General features: G+C 40.9%; 2 protein-coding genes across 2 annotated transcripts in view; one reads left to right on the forward strand and one right to left on the reverse strand.

Annotated features, from left to right (window-relative positions):
* The window catches only part of LOC103744311, an 8,674-nt gene extending 3,181 nt beyond the window's left edge, over positions 1–5,493 (reverse strand). The window contains 3 exon segments of the mRNA XM_008846049.1: positions 5,145–5,431; positions 5,434–5,460; positions 5,463–5,493. Coding sequence (XP_008844271.1) covers positions 5,145–5,431; positions 5,434–5,460; positions 5,463–5,493 — 345 coding nt within the window.
* Synpo2 (synaptopodin 2) overlaps positions 1–18,358 on the forward strand; it is a 207,579-nt gene that overhangs the window by 76,381 nt on the left and 112,840 nt on the right. The window lies entirely within an intron of this gene.

Genomic DNA, 18,358 nt, shown 5'->3' on the forward strand with positions numbered 1-18,358 from the left:
TTTCCCAGTTCTATGCTGGGTTACTATCTGGGAGTCCCTTTGGCCACCCTGGCCAACAACTCAAAAGAACGTATCTCCTATCTGGCATTGTTGCTTGTTATGTAGCCTTCAGCTATACATATGGACTCTTAAAAAATTATATTGGCCCCTTTAATCCACCTTATTTTTGAGACAGGGTCTCTCACTGAACCTAGAGCTAATTGATTTATCAGGGGCAGGGAAGACTGGCGTCGCTTTATTCTGAGGCCATGTATTCAATGGTTTAAAATGCTGTCCATAGTATCCATTTTTACATTACCAGATGAAATTTTTACCTTACTTGATATATTTCTATTCATAAAATTTTAAAATACGTTGATCCATCAGGAAGTGAAGCCTAGATGTGTTGTCTTAATGAAAAACAAACAAAAAAACCAAAAAATAAGTTTACTTTCCCCAAGTATGACAGGTTAATGGCATCAAGAAATATTCTCTCTTTGTACCTTTTACTTCATTGACCAATCATAAATCCTAAATGTGACTTTGGAAGCCTGCTGTAAGTTCCAGAAACTTTGGTAAATCGGTTTTAAATGTTAGCCTCTTTGCAGACTTAGGAATGAGGAATGAGAAGAGCGATGCTTGCCACTATACTAAAAACTTGGCACAAAATAAAACAATCTTTTTTTCTATTTTTCCTCTCACTTCTCTTTCCATGTGCTCACCTACAGAAAAAAAAATGTGTGAGCGATTATCCCCAAATGTTTCCAACAGCCTCAAGGCAGGTAAAGGACAGGGCAACGTACTTACAAAGAAGACCATCAGAAACATCCGTGTCAGTTTAAAGAATATTGTTAATATTATACTCTGGGGTAACTCCTATGTAAAAGAAATCTGAGGGATACAAAAGAAACACGAATGCCAGGCCCCTCTCTGACTCTGTGTGAGACCACATTGCCAGCTTTACCTTCCTGGCCTCTCGCCCTGCACCCACTTCTGTCTGCTAGAGTCTCGAGGCAGTCCTTGGTTCGTCTTCTCTAGCTGTTGAATGGAGACCGCAGAAAGATATGTTCACATTCTAATTTCAAGAATTTAATCAAAGTAAGTAATTCAAGATGAAGACCTTGGATTGCTCAGATGAGCAGTAAATCTAGTGACAAATTGTCCTCAGTAGAGACTGGAGATTCCCCAACCCAAGAGAAGGAGGCAGTGTGGCCACAGAGCTTCAGTGTAGAGTGATGTGATTATAACATCACAAATCAAGGATCATGTAAAGTCCTCAGAAGTCAAAGGAAACAAGGAGTGGGCTCCCCCAAAATGTACAGGAGCACAGCCCTATGACACCTTGATTTGAAGTTTCTGTCTTCTAGAACACTCATATGCTCACCTAGTTCCCTCAAATAGATTATTTAAATCTCTAATCCTGACCTTCCAGAGTACCAGGCTAGTACTCATCCAACTGCCCACCTGACCGCTCTAGTTGGCTATCTACCAGACACCTCATTCTTGATCTCTGGCTCCCACACTTGCAAATTCCATCCAAATCTTTTTCATGAATAAGTAGTACTCCCATTTGCTGCTCTATGAGAAAACCTGAGCATAAGCTCACAAGGCTCTGCACAATTTCTAGATGAATCCTCTTGAGTACCACATTTGCACAGCAGGATTCTGATATCCTCCCTCCACAGAAGCTAAGTCTGTATAAACTTCATGCCTAAGATGTTCCAATAGCTTCTCAACCCTTAGAGTCAATCTCATGTTGCTCATGTTTGACTACAGCAATGATTACCAGCTGGGGCCTGTCTCCCCACCACAAAGAAATAAGAATTCAAATATTATCTCATCAGATAGACATTCCACAGCCACCTTCACCACAGTGGCCTCTGCCTTCCTCCTCCTGGTTGCTCTGTCACTTTCCACATGGCTCTTCTCGGAACTTTGTCTTGTGTTTCATGGTTTGTTGCTAGCTTCTCCGTCAAATTGTCTGCATCTGGACCGAAACCAGGCACAGAGCGTGCAATAAATACTTAGCTGCCAAATCCCTGATACACAAATATAAAGCACCAGAGGATAATCAAACATGCCTCAAATGGTTGATGTCAAAAATGATGCCGTATATCACCAGCAAATCAGCTTTGGCGTAGTCCGTGCCAGTTTTTGGCATCTGGCTTGTTGAGTACGACTCTGTTAGAGTGTGGCTCTGCTGACGGCTCATTGTACTTGCAATGAGAAAGATGTGCTTTTACCAGAAACTATTATCTGGTAGGCCAGTCTCTTAGGCAGCATTTAGCTGACATTGTTGATTACACAGCTGTAGCTTCCAACAGCCACACAAAAGGAACAGGTGAATTCCTGAGTGTGGTCAATATAGTGGGGAGCTGGTTTTAAAAGAAAAGTCAAGGATTTATCCCCAAGAGAATATATTGTTAGGAGGTAGAGAAGAAAGAGAAAAATCAACAAAAATAGAGAAAAATAATGAGAAACGCAGTAAGAAGACAAGATGAAGCAAAGTTTGAAGCCCCAGTTCACAGCCAGCCAACTTGTCAAGGAAGTGTTGTCAATGGACCCTTGATACATTTTACTCTTATATTAAAGGCAGCTGGATTCTTCTCATTTACCAGCGAAAAGCTACAGAAATTTCTGGCAAAGCAAAATATTAATTTAGGTATAAATTTAATAAATAAGCCAATAAACAAACACATTTAGAGACAGAATAGTATTTCAAAATTTTTTGCTTCTTACTTGCTGAGAAATTTTCACAATTCTAAAAAGTTTCAGAACAATCCTCAGATCCCTAGTTTTTCTGTATCACTTTGACTTATTAGGAAAACTTTGACCATTTCTCCTGTTCCAAAGTGTTGGGAATAGAAGTGATTTTTGTTCCTATCTTGTGTTGAGAGGTTGAGAAATCTGCGTGGGAGAATGACACAATGAAGCAGCAGCAAAGAACTGGCCATGTGCCCAGCTGCCCAGCTGTTCCCGCACTGTGCCCATGTTTGGGTGTCTTGATCACAACTACATCATGTTGGCAGTACAGAACAGTGACACGCATGCTTCTCGCTACCTATTGCCATGGTCCCAATTGAGACATGAAGCACTTTGTAGTGTCCAGAATGTGAGGGCAAGTAAGCTGAGAACTGAGTTAAATTATGGGGAGAGCCATTGTGTGAGAACTACAGTGTACCCATGTTTGTGAGCTTGACTGTGGGGGTGTGTTTTGTCCTGTAACATGCGGAGATAAGGCAGGAAGAAATAAGTTTTGAAAGGAGCTCACAAAGGAAGTTAAACATATCCAGGACAGAACTCAGTTATTGCAGTTGATCCTAGGAGACCCTTCTGTAACTGCTTCAGTAACAGATAGTACCAAAGTCAGGCAGCCTGGACAGGTATGCTGGGCAAATATCTGTCCTCTGAAATCATCATAGTCTATATACAGACCAGTGAGTTCAGTCTTATTTAAAGGTCTACAGGGTCTGGAGAGATCGCTCAGCAGTTAAGACCTGGTTTTGGGTTCCATTACTTACATGGTGGGTAACAACTGTCCATAACTCCAGTTCCAGGGGATCTGATGCTCTCTTCTTGATCTCTGTGGGCATTGCATGCACGCCTATGGACTGACATATATGCAGGCAAAACACTAGACATATAAAAAATAATAAATAAATGCATAAATAAAGGTTTATATTCCTAGTACCCTGGAGACTGAAGCAAGAAGATCATGAGTTTGAGACCAGTTTGTGCTACATAATGAAGCCCTGTCCAAACAAACAAAAAGAATGAAAAACAGAAAAAAAGGAATGTGAAGTAAATGAAGGGACTCTTCATATTTGGCCACTAGACTACGTAGTCATTGTGCCTAACGCTGTGCTGTTGGCGATTTCAATGCTTAGTAAACTCTAACAGTAAGGAGTACGTGTACACTGAATTCTTAGCATTTAGACCTGTCCCAACTGTTTGTGTTTCCATCTTTAATCATTTGAACACATCAGCTCTTATTTTCTTGTTCCGTCTATTGACCAAATACACTAGGAAATGAGGATCACTGACTTCTTTTCTTTCATACTCAATTTTATTGATTGAGGACTAATACACAGACACTTCAGTTCATACACAGCTCTTAACACACTACCAAACATCTAAAGAACCATGTGTTGTGTTCCTCCTCAAAAGTCATTCCAGGGATGTTCCAAGCTCGAACTTGATGGCACATTTCCCTTCCGGGGACTCATGAACAGTATCATCAAACACTGACAGCCCTTACTTCCACTGAAATTTGCATCACATATGGTACACACTCAAATTTTCATCTTTCATAGCACATTATGAAAACTGGACCACCATGACCAGAGATGTTACAGAGACAGAGGGCATACAAGTTCTGACAGGGTGATGACCAAGGAATGTTTTTTTTTCTTTCAGAAAACGGTTCTACTAAAAACACAGGACTAGAAGTCATCTAAACTATTCAAGACTCTTTAAATGCATGACTGAGACTTCAAATTGCCATTTAGTATGCTGTCCCACTAAATTTTCTCCTTCCTGCTCTGTTTGACCCACCCTCACTTCAGGGTCTCTTGTCCCTGACGCCACCGACCTGTGGCAGGGGTGGGGGACGACCCACACCCAGCACCGGGCTCTGCACCACTCACCGCCCCCCACTTCCAGATCGCTTCCGAGCCACCCACAGTCTCTGTTAGCTTTCGCCCATGCGCCCATGCACCGTGAGCCCACAGTCTCGCCTCAGGTAGGTAAATGGCCCTTCTAGCATCCGCTCCAGTGAGACACCAGGCCATCTTTTCAGGCACATGCTGCTTCTGTCCAAGATGGTGTCAAAAGCCCCTCCCTCAGCTCCTAACTCTCCACAGTCAATTCTCTGCAGCAGCCCCGCCCCTGGAGGAACAAGGCCCTTTGGGAACACATGCTGTCACAAGATATAAAACTAACCCCTCTATGGACTGTTACACTGATACCCTAGACAGCCACAGCCTCCCAGGATTCAATATCCCACTATTTTCTGGTTGTACCAAAAAAATAATCAACCAGCAAATGATTTCGCTTCTTAAAAAAAAAAAAAAAAAAATCATTTACACCTAAAAAAAAGGGATGAGGTGGGATTTTCCCCTTTCAAAAATGTTTCTAGAGCTACTAAAAAAAAAACTTGTATTTACAAAATAGCTGATAAAAATATTCCTCTGGGTTGTATAAGAAGGGCTGCAAGTTAGACCAATGGACACTGTGTGCATCAGTAGGACTTGGTCCTCTTCATCAGAGGCAGGGCTCTCGGTTCCCGTCTCTCCACCTTCTGTGGGCAGGTCTTTAGTCTCCTGCTTGGCTGCTTCGGCCTGCTCTCCCTGTTTGCCCTTTTCCTTTTGTCTGCCCTTTTTGACTGAACATTTATCCTTTCCGGTGGCCTTCTTCGGCTTGGATTTCCCTTCGGCAGAGGCAGGTTTGGCCGCCTTGCTGATCTGCGCTTGGGCTCCTCATGGCTGCCTTCAAGCTGACCTTCCTCTTGGGCATGGTGGCATGGAGGGTTGTCTGCAAAGCGAACCGAGCTGACAAAGCTTCACAGTATAGCCAAGCCTCAAACTTAAACTCCAAATTCTCCTGTCTCAGCCTCCCGAGTGCTAGGATTATAGGCCTGTACCACCGTACCCAGCCTCAACCAACTTTTTTATCAGTTAAAACTTTTATTGCAGGGATACACTCCTCAGATCCTCTGACCCAACAACTTGTACTAAATTTTTTGCACAGAGGTCTGGGAAATCTCTCTCTCTCATCCTTGGCAACCTTCTCTATACAAACTCAAATAGCAAGGAGGCCAGAACTTCTCTGAACACATTCTGCCCTTGAGATATGAATGCTTCTGTCCCAACACTGGCCAGGTAGGGCCTGCTCTCTCTGAGAAGGTTAGAACCTATAAGGATGTGCAGACGAGGCCAGTCCATTTACCAGGCCCCTGAGGACACCTAGCCTAATGCTAGCAGATGCTGCCAGTGCTTAGGGAAAACTTAAAGAACAGAAAAGGGTGGGATAAAAAAATGGATAAGGAAAAATATTAGCTGAAGAAACCTGTAGGTTTTATGCATTAGGGTTCCAAATGTGATCACTTATGACTTCTGTCCTCATTTATCCTCACTCTCTGCCTGCCTTCTCCTCCTTCTGCTCCTCTGTTTCTTCCTCCTTTACCGTTATCGACTTGATTTTTCCCCACTAATCTTACGTAGTTTCTAAGGAAAAAGCTCTGTGATAAAGCCATACATGTGTTTGACCACAAATCGGAACTATCTGTTAGATACCACATGCTGACTGGTTCATCCCATGTTGTATAGACTGCAAAAACACAAGTTGAATAAATTGATGAGTTTCCTTCCATACTTGAATCCAGATGAGGAGTAGGTCCTTTCATACAATGCTCTGAACTATTTGCTAATAAAATGGTAGTGTTTAAGGAATTTATTTTCACAATTGGTACACCTTAACCAGTTGCGACAGTAGTAATGGTAATAATAAACCTTTACTGAGTATACTTCACTACATTAAGTAGTTTTCAGAGGTTAACTCAATGAATTATAGCACTCATTAACACGGGTGGATACTATTCCCCTTTAATGTTTCAGAAAACAGGCTTAGGTGGTCACAGCTACTGAGTTGAGTTTCACAGCAGAGCCACTTTAACGTCCCTGGTAGGCTTGTTTGCCTTTCTTCTCTGCCCTCCCCTTTCTACCTTTAGGACAGTCAATCCAGAGAGGAGTGGTGTTTTAAATACCTGCGTTCACTGAGCTTCCTGAAACCCTCACAACTGTCCTGGAGTCCCTGAGTTTGGGATTTCCAAATAAGCACTGTCCCTTTGTTGTGGGATGTGCCTAAGGGCCTTGATTCTGAGCTTCCTGACACAGCCTTCCCAGTTGGGAGGTTACAAGCAGAGCCTAATCCTGGCTGGGATTTTTATCCTTGGTCTGAGGGTTTGACTCCTTTCGTCAACCCATCTATGGCTATTTGCAGAAAACCATTTGCCTCTTGGGAAAAGAACCATAAAACAATGCCTGATCATTTCTGTACAAAGAGGGACCGTTTTTTTTTTTGTGTGTTTCTGGCACTTCTCTGGAAAATCCCCTAAGCTATTAACCTTGTCTTCAAGTAATCGTAGAATACATAGCATTTTATTTAAAGATTATAACACCAAAACCTCCACAAACATTGTTTCCTTTGATTAGGGTTAAACAATTCTCAATTTTATAAAGCACAATCTACTTAAAACATTGGTGCATCTGTGTACTTTTAAACGATTTTAGCTAACTTGATGCACTGTATAAGGAAGACAAGCAACTAATCAATAAAATGTCTCATTTTTTTGTGAAAAATAAGTAACAGCCAATGAATGAACTTCCAAATAAGATAGCATCATGTTTCTGGTATTGGCTTCCAAGACCGTTGAGCATTCCCTTGTTTGGCCTTGGAAGAATTCTCTATGGGACTTCAGCCTGGCCCAGGGCTCTGCTGAAAGACTACAGAACAAAGCAGGCCAGCTGAGGAGCCAAAATGAAAACTAGAGGTCCCTCTAGAGGCCTAGTGTGTGTTCTTTAAGGAAGAATTTAACCCTGGGTCAAGCGACTTCCTTGGAAGCCCTTGAACTTGCTAATGGCAAGCCGACCTCCTGGGCCTCAGCAGCAAACTCAGAGGCAAACTGTTTAGGTGTAACTTAGAGCTGTGCTATACCTTTGTTTCTTCTCCCAGAGGTCAATGTGGTACCTTAACCACTGCATGGCTTTCCAGTCTACAATGTGACACTAACATTTGTAACTCAGTGGGGAAAGGGAGTGGCATGTTTTCCAAACTGAAATCCAGGCTTTGCAAAGATCCAAAGGTATTTCTAGCACTATTTAGTAAAATCTCCAACAATGATACAGTGCTGGGGGATTTTAAGGAAAGGGACTGGATTTGTGTGGATTTGTGGACTGTGAAGAGCTAGTCTGGGGATCAGAATGGGGGTTCAAATACAGCACAACTGCCCTTTTACTCCTCCCTTTCAAAGTTGAATATGAACTTTTGCAGAGGAAGGCTCAGATGACTGTAAACCCTCCTGCATTTTCTAGGTGAGAGAGAATTTCTTAGCGATTGAACCCTGACAAAACTAGTCATAACTGTAACTGCAAGGTACCGTGAATAATGCTATGGTGAAATAAATAAACAATGAGAAAAGCGAGGAGGCCACAGTTCTGATGGCATCTTGGCCTTTCTGTTGGTTGGTAGAGCCTGGTGATCTTCCCAGTTGGTGAAAGAGGGACCTGGGTTGCTGGTTGGCCTTTAAGCAGCCCCTCCACTCTTGAATTCTTTATGAATAGAGATACAGTATTCTGTCTCTGGTAGATTACCACTCCTCTACTAGTCACTACACTGTATAGAAACATTTCAGACCACGTTCGCAGTGTGGATTTTTTTCTTAAATTTTTTTTTGACATTACGTTGAACTATAAGTTCCTGAAATTCTATGTAGATAGTTTATTGTGCTTTGTAAAAATTCTATAAAGCTTTCAGCTGGATATAGTGGTGCACATCTTTAATCCCAGTACTCTGGAGGCAGAGGCAGGTGAGTCTCTGCGAGTTCAAGTCCAGCATGGTCTACACAGCAAGTTCCAGGCCAGCTAAGGCTACAGGGAGACCCTGTCTCAAAATGACCAAGAAAAAAAAAAAAAAAAAAGCTTCAAATGTATCTGATACTAAAAATATAGTGTATTTCCAATCTCTTATGTGTGTGGTGTTGGTTTAAAATGGAAAACAAGGTCTGGAGAGATGGCTCAGTGGTTAAGAACACTGGTTGTGACCTGGGTTTGAATCTCAGCACCCACATGGCAGCTAACTGTTCATAACTCCAGTTCTAAGGGATCCAACGGCCTCTTCTGTCCTCATGGGCATTGCATGACACGGGTGCACTTACCTACATGCAGGCAGTACATGCATACACATAAATAAAAATATTAAATAAGATATTTAAACAAATAAATAAAATGGAAAACGTAGTTCATTAGGAAGAAATTTCCAGATTGCAATAAACCACTTGTGTCATCGATTAACAGTGCTTTCACTGCCCCCTGCTGCTGGAAACGACACTGAGTTTGAAAGGTCAATTCTCTTACACTGATTAGGAAAGGCCAACTCTTCATTTTTGTTTATTATTATTAATGGAGTATTACAAAGGTAACATTGTCTGGTTTGGAAAGTCCTAGCGATTAAGCAGCCAATAGCCCAAACCAAGTAAGCGCTATGCACTGTGAATCCAGTTTTTCTAAATTTTCTGAGATTTTTTTATTGTGTGGAGTGTTCTTTGTATGAGATCCTCAGTATGTATGTGAACATGGCTATTTACTTGACATAATTATTAAAAATGAAAAAGTAGAAATGTCAACAAAAATTACCTTTATATGAGATCCCTGCATCTTTAAAAATTAAATTGAGATAAAATTTCTTGTGGGAATGTTCTATCATTTGCCCCGTGAAGGAAAGGAGTTAAGTATCTGAATAGCTTTGGTCACATTTGTCTACTACTGATTGGTAGCATTACGTGTCATTTCTGCTTATTCTCCAGAACTTATATTGAATAATGAGAGCAAAATGGAATAACTTTCCAGGCCAGGGATGCACTTGTAGTTTGTATGCACCCATCTGGCAAAGGCTTTACCTGAAAGCCGTTTTGATCCTGAATTGTCAAGTACTGAGAGATGTCATTCTTTTTTAAAAAAATATTTTATTATCTTTCTTTTGTGTGTATGAGTAACTGCACCCATGTCATGCAGTGCCCACAAAGGTCGGAAGAGGGCGTCAGATTCCCTCAAACTGGAGTTACGAACAGTTGTTAGCCACCATGTGGGTGTTGGGAATTGAACCCAGGTCCTCTGCAAGAGCAGCCAGTGCTCTTAACTGCTGAGCCTTCTCCCTAACCCCCAGAGTTCATTCTTTTAACAAATAGACATCACATGCTTTTCATGTACCAGGTATAGAAATATTGGTGAATAAATCACATTTCTTCTCAAATGTGCTCTCAATTTAGTACCAGTAAGAACAAATCATAGCAAAGTATTGTGTGTGTGTGTGTGTGTGTGTGTGTGTGTGTGTGTGTGTGTGTGTGTGTGTGTTGCTGAGGATCAAACTCCAGGTCTTGTGTATGCTAGGTAAGTGCTGTGACACTGAGCTGCATCCCTGGCCCAGATAAAGAAATGTTTTATTAAGACATTTCCAGAGGTTGTGCTGCTATGTGCACCAAGCAAGAGCCTGGGAAGTTTGATCACTTCCCATCAGGAGCGATGACACAATTGTTAATGGCTAATTCTGTGTCTTCAGGACTCACTTGAGAATGCAGGAATGAGTCTGGATTCCCTTTTTTCTATGTCTTTAATAACCTGATACTAGCCCCACATAGATGCATGCATCTAGCCTAGGCAACCCACCCACACTACAAAATAGAAAGAGATGCTCCAAAAAGCATTGATTTATTACTCTAAATCTAGAAGGAATATATTGATCCATCATAGCCTATCACTGCTTAGTTATAGAACCAACACTCCATGATCAAGATGGATATCTTTGGTGGAGGTTTCTGACATTTAACTAACTAGAAGACAGTGATCCTGTCTATCAATTTGGTTATCATGAATATGTTTTTTTTTAAAAAATTGGAATGAGCTTTCAAATGTCTAGTCAATTTCCATACAGCAGTGTTTCTTTATTAAACAGTATGGTAGTATATAAATTATTTCAGGCCCATTATCATTACTGATAATGATTAAAACTACTGTGTATTAAGTAGTGTGGATCTACAGATTGAAATTCATCAAATAGAAGTAATTCAGAGCTGATGGCCCGAACCTTCCACATTTCACATGTTGAAACATGAGAGCCCTCATATCAGGCTGTGCATTCTACAAGAGCCATATTGAGGCAAGTTGGACATGTCATTGGAAAATCATCGTGTCTTCCTAGGACTCTTCTCTCAAGCTGAATGTTCCAGATATGGTTTGAGTAGGCCCCTAGGGGCTTCATATGGTGAAGTTTACTCCCCATTGTGAGGAAGTAGGAAGTGGATTTCAGCCTCATTATGGTATTGAAGTGAGTTCTTTGGGAAACAATTAGGATTAGAGAGCGTCATTAGCAGGAGCCCTCAGGATCTAATCCTGAAAGCTTTACAGGAAGAGGGAGAGAAACCTGTATAGACAGGTGTTCACACACCTTCTTGTGCCATTTGTTGTTTTGAGGTAGCTCAGGATTCTGCCAGAAGAAGGACATCACTAGATACAGTCCCTAAACTTCATACCTTCAAAACCACCAGCCAAAAATAAAGCTTTCCTTTTGAACTTGCCAGTCTATGTAACTCCTGCTGTGTCTGGAAAACACCTGTGGCTCATACAGTCTTTCCACCACCTTCGTCTGCAATGATAAGCCATATAACATAGATGTCCCACTTATGACTGAACATTTTGCAGTGTCTTATTCTCTGCTGATTGACTAGTGGTGGGTCTCTATGTTAATCACCATCTACTAAAAAAGAAGCTTCTCTGATGAGGCTTGAAAGGTGCACCAATCTATGGGATTAAACAATGTCATCAGCAGTCTATTAAATACTATGTCTGTTGAGCAGAGTACTAGTAGTAGACGCCACTCTAGGGTCTATATCTATTCTAGCCACAGGTTCTTGGCCCTGATAACAGTGCTGGGTATGGGTTCCATCTTGTGGACTGGGCCTTAAATCTGATAAGAAAGTGGTCAGTACTCCCATAACATTCGTGCCACTGTTGCACCAGTGGTAATACCTTACAGGGCAGTTCAGGGTTCACAGCTGGGTAAAACATGATTACTTTTAGTAAAAGATGATTACTTTTCTCTTCCGGTAGCATGCATAGCACCTTCCAGTATGGTGAAAGCTAGCCAATAGAGATGAAGCTTCGAGGTCAGTACCAGCCTGGTTTCTCCAAGTTTTATCACTCACTAATGTGATATCTTCAGAAATAAGGTATGACCATCAAGTTCTGGAGCGCAACAGAGAGCAATGACAATAACTTAAAATTTTTGTGGGTCTATGTGCTAACAATTTGAAAAGAGGTAACTGACTCCTGACAATGGACTTTTTCTTTCCTAGTCTGTGTATCTAGTAAGGGTATTGTCCCCACAGTATAGGGTGACTCCATTTAAACTTTTTATTTATGTATAAGTATATATTTTAGGAGGCTTCTACAGTAGTAGGTTTCCATGACTTTTTCAAAAGACCGTTGGTGTTAGTTACTTCTCACTATATTCCGTCCTCTGCCGTCCCATCTCCCACCAATTTAACCCTTCCTATTTCATTCCCCCCTTTTATATCACTACACTCTATCGCCCTCCCTTGAAACCCCCCTGCCGTGACCCCTAACTAGTTTCCTGACCTCTATGGGTATTCCAAATTAAACACACATATCTAAAGATTCAAGGTAGCATACGAATATGACAGAAAATGTGTGACGTTTGTCTTTCTGGCTCTGCATTACCTCACTAAGGGTAATTCTTTCCAGTTTCATCCATTTACCTATGAATTTCATAATTTAATTTTTCTTAACAGCTAGATAACGTTCCATTGTGTAAATATACCATACTTTCATTATTCATTTTTCAATTGATGCACATCTAGGTTGTTTCCATTTCCTGGCTATTGTGACTAAAGCAGCAGTGAACATGGAAGAGTATCTCTATGACAAGATATAGAGTCCTCTGGGCATATGCATAAGAACTATCTAGCTATATCAAGTGTAGATCTATCTCTACCTTTTCTTGGAAACTCCACACTTACTCCCTAGTCACTCTCGCCAGCAGTGAGTAAGTGTCCTTTCCCCACATCCACATCAACATTTTTTGTCGTTTGTTTTATTGATCTTCATCATTCTGACTGAGATAAGATGAAGTCTCAAAGTAGTTTTGATTTGTATTTCCCTGGTGACTAAGGATGTCGAATATTAAAAAAAAAATTCTCATCCATTTGTATTTCATCTTCTCAGAACTCTCTGTTTAGTTACTTGCTGCAATTTTTAATTGGGTTGTTTTCTCGGTGTTTAGTTTTTTCGAGTTATTTGTGTATTCTAGATACCAGCCTTCTGTCACATGTATAGATGGTGAAGATGTTTTCCCCATTCTGCAGGGTGCCTCTTCACTCAAATGGTGATGGCGCTTGCTGTATGGAAGTTCTTAGCTTCATGTGGTCCCATTTGCAAATTGTTAGTCTTAATGGCTATTCTATTGAAGTCCTGTTCAGAATGTCCTTTCTTGTGCCTACAAGTTCCAGTATGTTTCCTACTTTCTCTTCTCTCAGATTCAGGGTATCAAGTCTTATGTCGAAGTCCTCAATCCATGTTGAGTTGAATTTTGTGCATCTGGGCCTAGGTTTTTATTACTTTTAATTACTATCTCTATTTCATTGGTTGTTATGGGTCTGTGTAAATTATTTACTTCACTTTGGTTTAACTTTGGTAGGTCATATGAATTTAGAAACTCATCCATTTATTTTAGACTTTCCACTTTAGTGGAGTAAAATTTTTAAAAAATATTTTATTATTTCTGTTTAATATGTATGAGTGTATTGCCTGCATTTATGTAAGTGCACTGGTGTAGTGCAGTGCCCTCAGAGGTCAGAAAAGGGCATTGAATTCCCCTGGAATTGGGGTTAAGGATGGTTGTTAGCTGCCGTGCGGGTGCTGGGAACTAAACCTGGGTACTCTGCAAGAGGAGCCAGTGCTCTTACCCGCTGAGCCATCTCTCCAGCCCCAGAATATAAAATTTTAAAGTAGGATTCTTTGAGTTTCCTTACTGTCTGTTGTAATCTCTCTCCTTTCATCTCTAATTTTACCAATTTGAATCATTTCTCTTTCTTTTGGTTAATTTGGCTAAAGGTTTGTCAATCTTGATAATCTTTTCAAAGAACCAGCTCTTGGCTTCATTGATTCTCCATGTGTTTTTGTTTGTTTGTTTCTATTTCACCAACTTCATTCATCTCTTCCCATCTTCTGTGTTTTGGTGTTGTTTGTTCTTGTTTTTCCAAGGCCTTCAGGCACATCATTAAGTTATTAATATGAGACATCTCATTTTTTGATGTAGTCACTTAGAGTTATAAATCTTTTTGTTAGGACTGCCTTCATTGTGTTCCATTGATTTTGGTATGTTGTATTTTCATTGAATTCATTTAATTAAATTCTATTAATTTTAAAATTTCTTCCTTGTAAACCTTGGGGTAAAGCAAAAGAAGAAGCTGAAGAGAGGTGGGACCATTGGAGATAGGTATTATCAAGGGAGAAACAGGGAAAATGGGGGCACTTTAAATGGGGACACCATGGCAGAAGGGTTAGATGGTAAGAGAGAGCAGAGATAAATGCCTAGCTAGTTTTTTTAAAATCAGAGGGAACCATATTAGTCCAACAACCTACTGATAAATTATGCACACATTATCTCTACACAGTCTATTTAACAAGAAACAGTAGCAGACAGGGAAACCTTACATGAGTTGTTGGCCAGGGTGATCCAAGAAACTCCCCAAAATAGTCAAGCTATTGTCACAGCCCTTAGTGGCCTCCCCTAACTTCAAGGCAATATCCTAATGCTGAAGACAGAACATACTTCAGACACATGATTTGGAGCAATAGAGATGGAACTGACCTGAAACCACTTTCCCTGAAGGCAGCTCTCATAGCTTTGGAGAGCGCTATGAAGTTGTCGAGAGAAAACATCAATGGATGATCCAGCACCAGCTTCAAGACCAAATAACCACATCAATGAACAACACAGCATACATCATTGGTACAGTAGTGGCACTTTTATCTTGTGAGGCAAGCAACAGCGATCTACTAGGACTAAAAGCCCACTCAGTCAGAGGAAACTCAAGTGTGATACCATAAACATAACCAAATACACATGACTGTAGTGGTCACAGATCTTAGAGAAAACCCCAAGGCTGTTAACACTGCTAGACTAATGAAATTTTTTACTATGTGCAAAATGTGTACCCTTATATTTACAGACAAATATCCCAGGTACCACTCATCAAAGAAGCTCATTTTTCACCAAAGACTATTACCAAGTACCATAAATGATCACACACAGACATTGTCTATGGATTGCCCAGGCCTAAGTGACACATCTACAATGCAGCCTCTACACCCAAGACTCATGGAACATAGAACAGGGGTAAAGAAGAGGACACTAATGAATCTCTCAGTTCACATAATGAAGCTCCCTCATGCAGCAGAGGGTCGGAAACACAAAGGGTCACAAATGGCCGAAGCGTAGAGATCCGGAGTCTTCTGAATGATGGTCCTTGGACAGGACCCTTTATTAAACTTCACCCACCCAAGGCTCGGGGGACCATTGTGGAAGAGAGGGAAGAAAGATTGTAAGAGCCAGGGAGGAGGTGCATGACCATATGGAAAGAGAGTCCTATAAGCTCCTGGGAACCTGTTCATGATTCTGTATCAATGGTGTCAGCATACACAAGTCCTTGCAAACTCAGGCAGACAATAACCCAGCATAGAACTGGGAAAATAAACAGCAGACCCCAATCTTATCTGAAGAAATATTGGCAACTGATTGCTGCTAGATGAGGAACAGCTGATCTTCTATAACAAGGGACTCTAGATAATAGGCTGACTAGACCTCAGTGGATGGACTTGCACTGGGGAATGGCTGGGGACACTGACAACACAGTGGACCTTAACAGGGATGACAGAGTGTATGGGCTCCAATGGGACTGTGGAAGGGTGCCAGTGAGGATGGGGGTATAAAGATGATTGTTTGTTTGAGATGTTCTGTATGAAATACACACAAAAAATTAAAAAAGCAAAAATGTTTGCTTCCATGTGGATTAATAAAATTTGTCTACACTTTGATAAAATATTTTCCTTCTTGATTTCTTTCTTGACCCAATTTTCATTCAGTAGAGTCTTGTCTAGTTTACATGAGTTTGTGTACTTTCTGTAGTTTCTATGCTGTTGATGTCCAGCTTTATTCCTCTGTGGTCAGATAGAATGCAGGACGTTATTCCTTTTTTCCCGTATTTGTTGACACTTGCTCTATATATTAATATGTGTTCAATTTTGGAGAAAATTCTATGAGCTGTTGAGAAGAAAATGTTAGTGTTGTGATGTCATTTAACTCCAGAGTATCTGTGTTTAATTTTTGTCTGGATGACCTGTCTCATGGTGAGAGTGGAATATTAATGTTACCCACTGCCACTATTTAGGGTCAATATGTGGTTTTAGGTCTAATAATTGGGGGAATCTTGGCTTCCCTGTGTACTAGCTCTATGACCTTCAACAAGTTTCAAATTTGTTCTGAGGTCCCGCTTATTTTTGTTATCACTTGATAAGTGCTTAATAATTTCAATATCCTTATTTGGAAGGAATTAGAAATGGATTAGATGTCATAGGATCAGAAATTACATACAGCTGGACTTCTCTCCCTCCCTCCTGATTTGTCTCTCTCCTCCTGGTATTTTTTTATATGGCATAAGTAGAGAACATTTTAATTTTTAGGTGAAACAGTCCTGGGTCTGAATTTCTGTTCTACTATTTATGAACTATGTGATTACATGATTATGGGAAAATCATCTGAAACGTCTTACTTTTCCACTGCTCTAAATATTATCACTGTGGAAAAATTATTGACTTCCTTGTGTATATCTCAGAGAGGAGCTATATAGTACCTCGGATAACAGATTTTCCCTGCCTTTCAGAAAGTAGTTTGTATGTCACAGGAGGTCTTCATTTCTTCAGATTCACTCACTTGTGGAAAGGCACAGGCCACACTGAGTGTGTAGAACACAAGCTCCTAACACCACTGGAATACACAGGGGTCAGCTTCCTTCCAGAGTGATGTCAGTCACAACACAGTGACAGTGATACCTGGTAATTTCTGTTACTGCGATGATTTAGAATGGATTAATCCTGTGCCTGTCAGGTTTGTCCAACCACCATAAAAATTTCCCGTAATCAAATGTAAATATATGCCTTGCTCCATGTTTTTTAATTGGAAATTTAGTCCACGAGTGTTATTTATTCAACTCAGAATACTATTAAACAAATGCAATCTCATATCTCCCCCAAATTTCCTACCTTCCAGAAACATCCACATCTTTTCTTTTCCTTCATTTGCTAAACCATCTTGAACTGGAGCTAGAATGAGCACTAAAAGAAGCTTTATCTGGTCCTGAAGTTCTCTAACAGCTAAACAGGTTATACAGTCAGTAGATGCCGAATTTACAATTAACAAGCACCACGCTGCTGAACTATTGGCTGCTAGTGAATTCTGGTGGAGGAGGGGTCGGTCATTGTCTTCAACTGTACAGCCACGGTGAGCCCACCGGGCTCCACTGGTTAGTTATACCCATGGTCACTTAAACCATCCTGGTTAAACTCCAAGGGTCACAAAACGACAAAGGATATGAGCATGGGAAAAGGACCTGTGTGAAGGAGGTGGGTTGACAGGGTTGGGAGGGAGATAAGAGAGGTGGGTAGTGAGAGTAATCAGAATGCACTCTGTTCATATATAAAATTGTCAAAGAACAACTTTAATCAATAAAAAAGAACCAAAGGAAATAAGCCAACACCATTTTTAAAAAATTGATTACTTTCTTTTTAAATTATTTATTTATTATGTGTTCTCTGTGTGTGTGTGTGTATGTGTGTGTGTGTGTGCGTGTGCGTGTGTGTGTGTGTGTGTGTGTGTGTGTGTATGCCAAGGATAGAGTGGGAAAGTCAGAGAACAACTTGTGGGAATCTATTCTTTCCTCTCACCATGTGGATCCCAGTGTATCAAGCTCAGTTTGTCAGGCTTGGTAGCAGGTGCCTTTATCCACTGAGCCATCTTACTCACCTTCAAACCATAGTTTTTAGTAACACTTTCATTGTTTGAGAATTTCATACATGCATACAATGTATTTTGATCATACTCACCCACCTCTGACTCCCCCTCCCCTAAGCGTCTCCAGACCCACCCCCACCCCACCCCCATGCACCTCCTTTCTTCTAAAGCCTGTGTTTCCCAAACACTCGTGGACGTGGACCATCCTCCAGAACATGATAAACCTGCCAGGGGCCACACCCATAAAGAAATTTAACTTTCCCTACCCCAGAAGCCATCAACTGTCAACAGCTCTTCAGGAGTGACAGCTCATGAGTCCCTTCTCCCTCTGTGCTAGAATGTAAAATGGCTTGATCTTGTGCAAGTAACCACAGCTGCTATGTGTTCATGAGTATAGTCCCCTGTCATGTCCAGAGATACTATTTCACTCTGGCCTGCCCCAGCCTCTGGCTCTGACAATCTTTCTGCTCCCTATTCTACAGCAGTCCCTGAGCCTTGGGAAGAGCTGTGATAATATAGA

Source organism: Nannospalax galili, unplaced genomic scaffold (genome assembly GCF_000622305.1).
Source record: "Nannospalax galili isolate Female #2095 unplaced genomic scaffold, S.galili_v1.0 scaffold142, whole genome shotgun sequence".
Taxonomy (NCBI): Eukaryota; Metazoa; Chordata; class Mammalia; order Rodentia; family Spalacidae; genus Nannospalax; species Nannospalax galili.